Consider the following 12,461-nt stretch of genomic DNA (forward strand, 5'->3'; position numbering starts at 1 on the left):
TCAATTATTAATCATTATTATATCGCTATTATTAATATTATTGTTTAAATCTGTAATTGTTTAAGTTTTTACTTATTTCCAGATTTATTAGAAAAAAAAAAATTCTTTAACGAACGAAATGATACGTATGTATAGAGTATGAATGTATTTTTTCGAAGATGTATCAAATTATATTTGTAAATTGTGAAGATAATAAGTAAGTGAATGAAGATGCTTGATGTGTATCAATAACAGAATTGTAGGTAGTTTTCGTATATTTTGACGGATTGAAGTTCATATGTGAATGATTATTCCGGTGATGATTGTATAATAAATTATCGGATACGGTTTATATTGGCGTAAAAGCTAAAATGCGGGCATTTAAATATTGACAGAATAATTAATAAAGGAAAATATAGCTACGGAAGCTTTTCTTTTTAGCGAATGTGCCATGCATAGTTCATATCAAAGTTATAACTCATATTGCGTGCGATAATTCATATTATGTAAATCCATAATGTAAATCGATTGCTAATAGATCGAATTCTTTTTTATAAGGTTGCGTTATTACATATATAATAGTATGTACTCATTTAAGGTATATGATTATTATCAAAGTTATATAAAGTGAGATAATTAATATTATTGTTACATCGTACGTTTTTCTTATAGAAAACGTTATAATAGTATAATTTTATTCGATTGTAAATTATTTAATGCTTCCTTTTATTTACGCAATTCAACTACAAATAATTATTAACCATGATGAATTGATGCTCTAGTGTTTTCTGTTCACAATCGTGAAAAAAAGGATTAATCAAAATATAATTTATAGTGAAATATTATAAATATATAATATATGTATGTACATATACATATAGGATATTCTAAACTTCGCGACTCAAAATATTATAGTAAGAAAATTTTCGAAAAATTAAATAAAACTATTTGTAAATTTTTATTTTAGAAGATAGTTTCTGAGATATAAGAGTTAAGTATGGCCATTCATAGACTGTGTTAAGCGATCATCTGTCTCTGATAATCGCGCATTGAGTAATATAAATGAGTATTTCAGAGCAATCATATCATAGAGTATAGACGATCATCTAAACGCCTGTAATTGGCCGTATTTAAACCATTACATTTAAAAATAGTGTTTAAAATAATATATTAAAACTTGCCTTTGAGAGAGCCAAACACAGGATATTGATGTGTATAATAATTTATTTAACGAAATAGTAATTTACTAATTTTTATAGATGTGTTACTTTGGAGCCTTTTCAATGTAAATATAACAATTAATTTAATATGTCGAAATAATAAGTATTCGGAACGCATATTAACGCAAATGAATTAATATGCAGTATCATGACCAAATGTGCTAAGTGCTTCAACAAATTAATGATCAAACTTCTAGATTTATTAAACAGCAAAAAATTAAATAAAAAGGATGATAAAAATAAAAAAATAAAATACTTATCATGATGATCAATAATACTGGGCACATTTTTGAGATGTTGGCAGTTCGTGCGTCATTTGATTTGACAACGTGTTTGTTATAAATCATAAATTAAACATAACTTATAGAATACATTATGTTTTAATAATAAGTCAGAATAAATCGGATCTATGAATTCAATGTCATTTTGTAAATTTAAACAATTTTTTGTTTGTATATAAAATCATTTTCGATATAAGTCGTTTATTCAAAATTGTTTTTTCATCTAAATTTTTTATATTATATCCCAATCAAATTTATAAAAAAATTCCAATTTATCTTTGTAATTACTGATCGTTGGTTTGTTTCAATTAATGTGATTTTATGATAATTTTTATTCTCTTTTTAATGCAGTGAACTCAACAGTTGAGTGAGCGTTTGCTGCTATCGATGCATTTTTCTATTAGGTCTAACTTAAGGATGTATTTGATGTATAATCGTTGACAAAAGTGCTCCAAATTCGGAATATTTGCATAACTGCGGCAAACGTGTAGTAAATCTAGTGATAACTTATTAAATGATAGCTAATCTAATATAATTTATTTTTAAAAAGTTATTTTTCACTTTTTCAATATTTTTTTTTATTAACTTGTCATTTTTTTAACTTTCAATAACAAAACTGTTGGCAGTGAAAATGCCCTAAATTCAACTTTAGAATATGAAATTTTTTACTTAGTTAACACCATTATTTATCAGTGTAACACGGAAAAAGTAATTGGAATATAGCTAAAAAAGGTAAATATGCATTATAACCGATATAAATATATTATTTGTTTTTAATATTAATATATGACTCTCTATGAGACGTAGCAACAACGCAACATTTAGTTTTTGGCGGTATAGGCAATGAGTGTTCCAGGTGGTTCCAGGTATATATATTCTAACTGAAAACCATATGGTAGAAATACAAGAAATATAATAACGTTAATAAACAATGCGCAATTTAATGTTGAAATTATGGAAAAGTGCATATCTTGAGATACAAGTTAATTTTTGTTATTTACGAATAGATAATAAAAAATATTAAACAATGTTTTTTTGTACATGTTTTTTCTTTTAAAATTTCTAAAGCATTTTACGGTAGAAGCTTAACTTTATTTCTATAGCTTAACAGCTTAACTTTATTTACAGCATATTTAACTTTCATTTTGTTGTTAGTTAATACATTAAGAATTTAATATTCTTAAATTTTACTATCATTTCTGTTTGTAATTTTTACACAATTTTTTAATATATTTCCATTCTATAGAACTATTATGAGATATGATTTCTTTCTAATCAGCCAAAGTATTTCTCGCAAGTTTGATCATATGTGGTGGATCTGAAATATCAAAAACTTCATATTTTCTACTTTAATAAGATAAATAACATAAGTTTGCATATCTGCATAATTAAATATCTTCATTTATCTTGTAACCTAAAATTTCTAAATTCGAATATTAGTTCCATCACAAGTTACATTTTCCATACTTTTATTCCAGATTCTAAACATAAGTTTAATACACAATTAATTAAATGTGCTTGTATTTGTGCATTTACTTTATCTGTAAGGAAGTAAGTGATAGATAATTTCCATTGATCTTTTAGATTGACAAGCATAAAATCTAATATTTCGAAAACCAAAATTTCTTGTCCTTCTATAAAAATTCCTTGTCTATAATTACAATATCCTTTGTGAACTGGGATCTCAGATTATGTCTCTCTGAATTACCATGCTATCGAATACTAAACTGCAATCCTTATCCTCCAAGTTTAAAGTAGACAATGATTTAAGCACATCTTGTTAAAATCCTGACTCTGCATTCACTGATTGCGTCCAATTTATTAATGATAATTTATCAGGAAGACTTAAGATTGTCCTATAAAATTATAAAATTATTTAATATTTTAATATTTATAGTATAAAGTTATACTGTGTGTGTGTGTGTGTGTATGCACGCATGCAGAAAAAAAGAATATAAAAATAAAATACAAAAAAATTAATCAAAATTAATAATAAAAAATTGGTATCAGTAATTTAAAAATTGAAAAGTTGTAGGCTGACCTACAATAATTATACGCTTTAATTTAATAATTAATGCTGGTTCTATAATACATTAGTGAATGATAATGTAACGTAACAACAAATTTCTTGATTTTGTCACAATAACGTTTATCAAATTTTTACTTGCTTTTATTTTTATTAGAGATTTTATTTCCTAACAGATGCAGACCTTTGAATTCATTTTCCAGTAATGTAATAGCATTTGTGTTTCCGATAAATTTTACAAGTTTAAAGTTTGTAACAATTCTTTCATTCTATTAATAGATTTAGTTTGTCGACGAACTTTTTGTTGAAGAGTTTTTATTTTCTTTTTTAACTTTTTCTTCCTAGAAATATCATCTAATTCTCTTTTCAAACATTTATTTTCATCTGTATTATTGATACATCCACATATATGGCCACATTCAGTTTGTGTTGCAACGTCGTTATATAAAGGAAATATTAGATAATGGCTGTCTTCCTCAATCAAATGTTGATCCTCTGTTTTCGATGAATAATTTAAATCTAAAAACAAAATTTGTTTAAAATAACTATATATATAATATTTAATAACTCTAAAGTCTAATACATAATAAACATTTAATGTTTAACACATTAAATGCATATGTACACAATTTATATTAATATATTATATAAATATTCTTACTAAATAATGACAATTCTTCGTTTATTGTCTCTTTTGTTGAAGTGGAAATTGAGTTATTTGTTTTAGTGTTATGTGTGATTAGATCAACATTTCTTGGTGTTTCAGTGATTTTAGAAGTCTTTTCAACCCAAGGAATTAGACGTGCTGCAGATATAAATACATGAGGAACAGCATCTTGTTTTAAACGTCTTAAATATGATCCAGGTCTATTCAAATAATCTGTAGGTTCAAAATGTAAACTACAAACACGACTGTGAGTAGTTGGCTGCCAATTTTCCCTTCCAATTGCTGTTACCCATAATTTACACAAGTTTTCTCGTTCCAAAGGAAATCTGAAACATGTTACAGTAGAAAGCATAACCTAAAACGTTAAATGTAACCTATAATGTTAAATCAATATTTACGTAAAATTGTAAAGTATCTAATATAGTATATGTGTGTTGATAAATTATGATAATTTATATTTTATTTTATTTTTTATTTATATAAAACTATTGTTTATTAATTATAGATACTTACCGAAATAAAGATATATTTGTAGAACTTTTATAATTACAATTAGGAACTGCACATCTATAAGGCATGTTTTTAATTGTGCCAAAATGTCGAAATAAAAAAATATAAGAACATAACTAATACAAAAAAATATAAATTGATCTTCTCTCTAATTTAATTGTAATTTAAAAAAATGAAATTATAATCGAAGCACAAAGTGTACACACTAACACCTCTTCACAAAGCAATGTATGCGACTGCGATGACTGATTGTGAGTAAATCTGGCGTCCCGACTTCAGTTGACCCCAACTGATTCATAAAAAACTATAGCATGTAGCGATCTAGGTATTATACATATATTCATGTTAATTCATCCATAGTAATAACTTGAAAATTATTTTTAAATTATTATTTTAAAAGGAAGCGATATACAGTGGTGGCAGAAATAATAGGTACACTAACTCATTTGTTGTTTTTTTTCAATTTGCAAACATATGTGTTAATGCTAGGTCAGATTACTTTTTCAGTTGAATGTCGACACATTTGAAAAACATGTTTGTATTAATACAAATAATCTCAATTGATCTCTAGAATCATGTTATAAATATATAAGGTATGTTCATCCGGTGGACGAATTTAGAAAGCTTTTGCGCAGTAACCAGCTTACGTCACATTCGGCTACTTTCGGATGCTTTCGGAAGCATTCGGACTCTGAGTGCACAATGAAATATGGCTACTGCTGCCGTGTTTATTATCATATTCGTTAAAGTTTTAAACAAGAGTTTTTATTAAAAACAATGGTTGCTTGTGCAGTAAAAGCCTGCAATAATTCTTATCGAAAAACGGTGAGAATGAAAGGAGAGAAAATAAAATTTTTCAGGTTTCCTAAAGACCCTGAAATTGCTGCAAAGTGGATCGAAGTGTGCCGTAAAAATGTAAATATAACGCATGGTAAGGTTGAAATATTGCATAAACAATTAACGCATAAACAAATTGATAGTGTAAATATATAAATAGCTTAATCTGGTTAGATTAACTTTTTATAATCAAACAAAAATATCATGAAACTTCTGGTAAAAATTTGTCAGAATTTTTACGTGAATTGAAACACTTTTGAGAAGTATTGAGAAAGAATACACTTTTTCTTCGAATTGTTTATTATATGTGAATTCGTATAAAAAAATCTAGATTTTAAATTCTTTATTAAAAATTTTGAAAAATTATATGAAAAATTTTCACCAAGAGCACTCTGACAATTTTATCGAGTAATACTATTGTACAATTCCATCTTATTTACTTACGTATTTGTTTATGCAGAGTTTCTTTTTTTAAAACGGCGAGTTGGAATATATTACTGAAAAAATCAACCAAAATTATAAACAGTTACAATCAGTGTCAATATAAATATTTTGTAGGAAGGATATGTTCTACACATTTTGAGAGATGGTGTTACGAGAAGTCTGCGCAGCAGATAGCTTTGAATTATTCTCCTGTACGTTCACGAAAGTTAAAATTAGATGCAATCCCTACATTGCATTTATTAGAGGAACTACAAGTGACAGAAAGATTGGATGTGCCAATACCGTCAATTCATATCGATGATGCATCCAAGTCTGCAGCAACACCGGAGGATATTGTTCCTGTAGAATTAAAGGCAACTTCAAAGACATTATTGGTGCAAACTGTTGATACAGAATCATCAGTGGCGATCTCGAAAGGTGTATCGGAGAATATTATCGTACCAATACCATCGAAATCTGATACTTCAATAGACTATCTTGTGATAATGTAAATTATAAATGTTTATTATTTATTATAATAACAATGAAATATTTGAGGTCTTAGGTTTTATGACCTGTAAGTTTCGACATGATTACGAATTTTGTTACTTAAATTTACTTCACGATATACTTCCAGAAAGAATCTGCAACAGCAGTTAGCAAATATGCAGAAGACTATTGTCGAACTCAAGAACGAGAAAAAGTTTAAGAGCCAGTCACAGAAGAAGCATCAGTTAAAAGAATCTGCGTTCAACAATCTTCGCCGAATCTTTACGCCAGGGCAAATCCAAATGATAATACATCCAGAGAAAAAGCGGGTCGTATGGTCTTCAGAGGATATTGCGAGCGCAATATCTTTACGATGCGTTAGCCCGAAGGCATACCGCTATTTACGAAATGTAATCAAGCTACCACTTCCTGGACTTTCAACACTCCGAAGGTGGGCAAGTAATATTAGTATAGATGAAGGTATATTGACATTTGTGTTGCAGTGCATTCAAGTTAAGGGTAAAGGCATGCAAATGAATGAAAAACTAGTAGCATTAACATTTGATGAAATGTATTTGAATAATAGAATAGCTATCGAAAGAAAGACGCAACAAGTCATGGGACCGCATAAGACTTGCCAATGCATTACGTTAGAAGTTTATTTTCCAACTAGAAACAGCCAGTTTGTTATTACTATGACCAATCAATGATCAAAAGTATTCTCTATGATATAATTGCACGTTTGTATGCTATAGACTATACAGTTGTTGCAGTGACAAGTGATATGGGTCCTGATAATATGGCTTTATGTGGCATGAATTGGAAATCGGTGTCCCCCCTAAGAAGTCTTTTTTCGAGCATCCTTCTAATACAGCTTAAGAGTTTTTGTATTTGCAGACACACCACATTTATTAAAACTCATAAAAAATCATTTCCTCGACGATGGATTCAAAATGAACGGACAGCTGATACATAAGAAGTGTATTGAGAAACTCTTCGATTAATGCTGACGATCTTAAAATTGCCTTCAACATATAACAATATCATTTGGATGTGAAGGAATCGGAGCGATAAAAGGTTCTTCCCGCTGCACAATTATTGTCCAACAAAACGGCTGCTGCAATTCAATGAAGTGGACAGAAAGGATATCTAGGAGATATAAATTGACAAGAAACAGCATGTATCTTTCATTTAATCAACGATTGATTCGACATTTTCAATTCGTCGAATATGTACAGCAAGCATGAAGGTAAAAATACGTACGGCATAAATTTAGATAAACAAACGGTAGTTTTACACAAGATAACCGATATAATGCAGAAGATCCAGATTGGACGACATCGTTCACTGCTTTTATTCCAAAAAGGAATAATTGTAAACAATATATTTATCTTTAGAAAAGCTGTTCATTTATTTGAGGGAAACGTATTCTGATGAACAGTTGGAAATAAAATACATCATTACCAGTCGTTTAAATCAAGATTTGCTGGAACATTTCTTTTCCTTCATAAGAGCTACTGGGGGTGCCTACGATCATCCGACGGCACTTGATTTCAAATACGGATTGAAGAGATACTCGTAGGAAAGCACTCCAGCCAACCTTTTCTGTGGAAGTTCCAACATCATTGCAAGTGAGCCAAATACAACTTGTCTTTCATTTCCATTTACCAATGACAGTTTTTTAATAAACTTGAGCAGTATGCTGGAGCCATTTATCATAGAAGAAGAAGAAACAATTTTTGCTGAAGAGTTATTCGCAAATACTGAAGATCCCAATGGTAATGTCGATGACTATCCTCTCTGCGATTTAAGTAATTATAATATGTCCATTGAGGAAGAAGAAATGTTATTATCATTAGAAAATCTAAATATTATTGATAGATGAAGGTTTAATATACATCGCTGGATACGTAGCCTATAGATTTAAACACAAGTACATCTAGGTACTAAAACATGTCTCTTGCCAGTTGCAAGACATAGATTAGTTACATTTTATTTCACGTGGAAATTGCCTATATTCATCAGAAGAATTACTACGAACCGCACGCATCATGAACAAGGAATTTAATAACTACCATGGACTAAAAATATTACGTAAAGAGCAATTTATATTTAAAACATGGACGCAAAAAGTACACACATATTAATACAGCCCCTCCAAATTCCTGAAGAAGTCATCCTATGTTTGGTGAGAACGCGAACTTATCTACGACTACGTCAAATAAACTGGGGAATTGCTGCTGTAAATCGAAAGAGGAGTAACAAAAAGAAATTATCAAAATTTCTTTATAAATAAAGTCATTACTTATTACACGTATATCTGCAATTGTTTTTTTATTATTTATTTCATCGTTAATTCCTCAAAAATAAGTTAGAAAAGAATCTTAAAAGATCATTATATGTATATATATTTTTTCTGTAAAGAGAGCACAATAAAAGTTTTTTGCTAATTGCATATTTCTGCAGTAAATAAATGTGAATTACTTTTCAAGAAAAGTATTAATTGTCACTAAAAGTGTAAAATCACCTTCCTTTATATAAATTTTTTCACAATTTATATAATAAAAGATGATTATTTCTTTTTTATTCTTTGAAATTATACATGATACGTATTAGAATAAATTTTTTGAATTTAGCGGCGAGAAATCACGTTTCTAAAGTCGAATCTTATTAGAAAATACTATAATTCAATATTGTATGTAAAAGTACTAAGCAAAGGCATTTTGAATTTGCCGCTTAATGTGACGTAGTTTGGTTGCAGTTTCTGATTGGTTATCTGGAGCAATTATGCGCGTGAGCATATCCTTATATTTACATCATGTCTAGAATTAAGCAAGTGCAGACGTTTTTCGAGGAAAGTGATTTCGGACTGGTAGAAATAATAGGTACAAACTGAGAAAACTCCATATTATTAAATTTTGTTGGACACTTTGATATTGTCAGAGATTATAAATCTATGTTTAATTTAGTATTTACCAACATTATTTTGTGATAAATTTCATTTACAGTTGATGAAAAATGGGTAGATCGAAACATTGCACAGATGAGGAGAGAAGATTAATAATACATCTTCGTAAAAATGGAAAATCTCTCGGGAAAATATCTAAATTGATAGGACGGTCTAGAAATATGATTGCTAACGCCTTAAAAGCACAGCAGTCTATAGAAACGCGAGGAAGACCTCGAAAAACAACTGAAGAATTTGATCGATTACTACTTCGGAAATACAAAGCCGATCCCTTTGCGAGTGCTTTTACACTGAAGGAGCAAACTAATGCACCGATATCAGCAAGAACAATTCGTCAAAGACTGCAAGATGCTAAATTGTGTGCTACAACCCCAAGAAAAGTGCCACTGTTGAGTAAGAAGGATATTAGAGATCGTTTAACATTTGCGAATAAATATTTAAAAACTCTTGGTGAAGAGAGAGAGAGAGAAAGAGAGAGGGAGAGGGAGAGAGAAAGAGAGAGAAAGAGAGAGAGAGAAGCAGAAATATTCTTAGAGAGATATTCTTTGATGCGACGAAACAATCATTAATTTGTTTGGATCTGATAGTGCATCTTAACTGTGAGGAGGCCTCCAAATGCTACATTCAATCCTAAATTCACCAAAAAGACAATAAAGTTTAGCGGAGGAAACATCATGGTTTGGGGATGTTTCTCCTACAATGGTGTCGGCCTTCTGTACTGGATCAAGGAAACGATGACAAAAGATTTATTGTGACATTTTAAATGATACCGTGTTCCTCTATGCTAAGGAGAATATGCCACTGATATAGACTTTTCAGCAAGATAATGATCACAAAACATTCGTCAAAACTTGTAAAAATGTGGTATGAAGATAATCAAGTCTCTGTGATGAAATGGTTAGCACAATCTTCTGATTTAAAACTTGTGGTATGAAGTAAAAAAGGCAGTCCCAAAGGAAAAAATTAAAAATAAAACTCAATAATGGTAAGAAGTTCAGAAAGCGTGGTACAACATATTAAAAAATCAATACCTTGCTCAAAAAGTTCCCGGAATTACCACCAGATGCTCCAAGGGTGCGTTCCAAAATTGACTGCCAGTACTGAAAACCTATAGTGCTCGTGACGTAAACTATAAATTTTCAGTACTGGCAGTCAATTTGGAACACACTAACACAGCCTAGTCAGCTGATTTTAGAGGGACTCTAGCTGATTTGAGTTCTGTTTTTTTGATTAGGTTGCCACATCTATCATTGGGCGCATTTAGCGGACTCAACAGTTGAGTGAGCGCTCGCTGTTATTGGTGTATTTTTTTTAGATCAATCAGAATTTTAGATCTGGAAGAATACCATTAATAACCATCAGTCCGCTGAATGTGCCCATTGACATTTCCACCAAATTTGATCACCATAGCTTGACATTTGTAAAAGTTACGCCGTCTTGAACATATACATCTACCTCTGCACGTGTTTTCGATTTTTTATAGTTTTAAAAATGGAGTTGAATTTGCAACAACGAGTTTGTATTAAATTTTGCGCTAGAAATGGATTCAATGGTGCGGAAATCTTGAAAATGTTGGGAAACTGTTTTGGCAGTGATGCTCTAAAGAAAACAACCGTTTACGAGTGGCATGAACGCTTCAGAAGTGGTCGTGAATCCGTCGAGGATGACGAACGCAATGGCAGGCCTTGATGGATTACAACGGTATTGTACATCACGAATTTTTGCCAGAAGGTCAGACAGTTACTAAAGAAGTATTATTTGGGCGTTATGAGACGTTTGCATGAAGCAATTCGCCAAAAAAGAATGGATTTGTGGGCAAACAACTCGTGGATTTTGCACCATGATAACGCACCATCGCACAGTGCCTTCATTATCCGTGAATTTTTTACCAATAACGAAACGAATACCATCTAACAGCCATCGAATTCACCCGATATGGCTCTTTGCGATTTTTTTCTGTTCGATCGAGTCAAAAAACCACTACGGGGAACGCGTTTTAACAGCCGAAAGCGAGGTAATGGAAAAATCGAAGACGACTCTGATGGCTATACTGACAATAGAGTTCCAGAAATATTTCGAGAGCTGGATCAAGCGCTGGCATAAGTGCGTTGCAGTTGATAGAGAGTACTTTGAAGGGGACAATATCACTTTTGATGAATAAACTTGTATTTTGAATTTTTTGAATGAATTCAGAGAACTTTTTGATCAAGATATATGCGAGCGCTTAGTAGATTCAATGAATCGCCGATGTCAGTTTTGCGAAATAAGGGCTACGCGACTAAATATTAGTCAGAAAGACAAGATTTAATTTTCTGAAATATGTATTAAATAGTTTTCTATTATGCAATATATTTCATAGTGTAATTGTACCTATTATTTTTGCCAATAACTTTTTGTCAAAAATTTTCTAAGACTAAATATTTCATGATTGTATGACTTAGGCGAAAAATGATTAATTTTTTAATAAATGTAAAGCCTCAAAGTATTACCTCTACATATAATAATTGATCTGATTTTTTTTTCTGTCTTCTGCAGATAAAATTACGATTTATCTGCAGTATCTATTTTTTCTGCCACCACTGTACATATACATAAATGAAAGAGTAGGGTAAAAGAGAATATCAAGGTGTGATATTGAAAATTCGTCATCATAATATTTATTATAATCATAATGTAAGAATATATTTACAATTGTTACTTAAGGGCGGCAGGAGTCACGGTCAAAGAAAAATTTCTTTTATTTTAAATTATAATTACAATATATAGAGAAAATTATAATATAGTTATGATATCCGTAATCAGAAAAATTAACTGAAGCCGCGTACACAGCATTTTCTTTTTTTTTTTTTAAGAAAAAAGGGTAAAATAAAAATTCGTTATATTTTACTTGATTTGTACTATAGTGCACAGTTAAAGTTGCGGATAATTTTATTTATTATATTATCTTTAAGAATAAAATTTTTAAATCCAGTTCTCTTTAGGCTATACAGCTAAAACATAGGTAAAAAACAAATTTTATGACAAAATATTTCTTCTACAAAGTAATATATGGTGGAGTGCA

At 30.1% G+C, this 12,461-nt stretch overlaps 2 protein-coding genes across 5 annotated transcripts; one reads left to right on the plus strand and one right to left on the minus strand.

Annotated features, from left to right (window-relative positions):
- Positions 1-2,683: 2,683 nt before the first annotated feature.
- LOC108777405 (THAP domain-containing protein 1-like) lies at positions 2,684-4,794 on the minus strand. Of its 3 annotated transcripts, none has more exons than XM_018544280.1 (5): positions 4,687-4,794; positions 4,168-4,499; positions 3,691-4,025; positions 3,189-3,336; positions 2,684-2,798 (listed from the first exon to the last, which is right to left on the minus strand). In XM_018544280.1, exons 1-3 carry the CDS (start codon positions 4,749-4,751, stop codon positions 3,742-3,744), a joined length of 681 nt encoding a protein of 226 aa, XP_018399782.1. In that variant the 5' UTR covers positions 4,752-4,794; the 3' UTR covers positions 2,684-2,798; positions 3,189-3,336; positions 3,691-3,741. The 3 variants fall into 3 exon arrangements, with proteins under 3 accessions (XP_018399782.1, XP_018399781.1, XP_018399780.1); XM_018544279.1 differs by having other exon boundaries at positions 3,142-3,336; XM_018544278.1 differs by lacking the exon at positions 2,684-2,798 and having other exon boundaries at positions 3,092-3,336.
- A 566-nt stretch (positions 4,795-5,360) lies between these two features.
- On the plus strand, positions 5,361-8,223 carry LOC108777377 (uncharacterized). 2 transcript variants are annotated; one of them, XR_001940821.1, is made up of 5 exons: positions 5,361-5,614; positions 6,079-6,451; positions 6,581-6,883; positions 7,330-7,681; positions 7,830-8,223. XR_001940821.1 is itself a non-coding variant. In XM_018544246.1 (4 exons), exons 1-4 carry the CDS (start codon positions 5,461-5,463, stop codon positions 7,406-7,408), a joined length of 909 nt encoding a protein of 302 aa, XP_018399748.1. In that variant the 5' UTR covers positions 5,361-5,460; the 3' UTR covers positions 7,409-8,223. The 2 variants fall into 2 exon arrangements, 1 of the variants encoding a protein (XP_018399748.1); XM_018544246.1 differs by having other exon boundaries at positions 7,330-8,223.
- The last annotated feature ends 4,238 nt before the right edge of the window (positions 8,224-12,461 follow it).

Source organism: Cyphomyrmex costatus, unplaced genomic scaffold, assembly GCF_001594065.2.
Source record: "Cyphomyrmex costatus isolate MS0001 unplaced genomic scaffold, Ccosl1.0 scaffold43, whole genome shotgun sequence".
Classification (NCBI taxonomy): domain Eukaryota; kingdom Metazoa; phylum Arthropoda; class Insecta; order Hymenoptera; family Formicidae; genus Cyphomyrmex; species Cyphomyrmex costatus.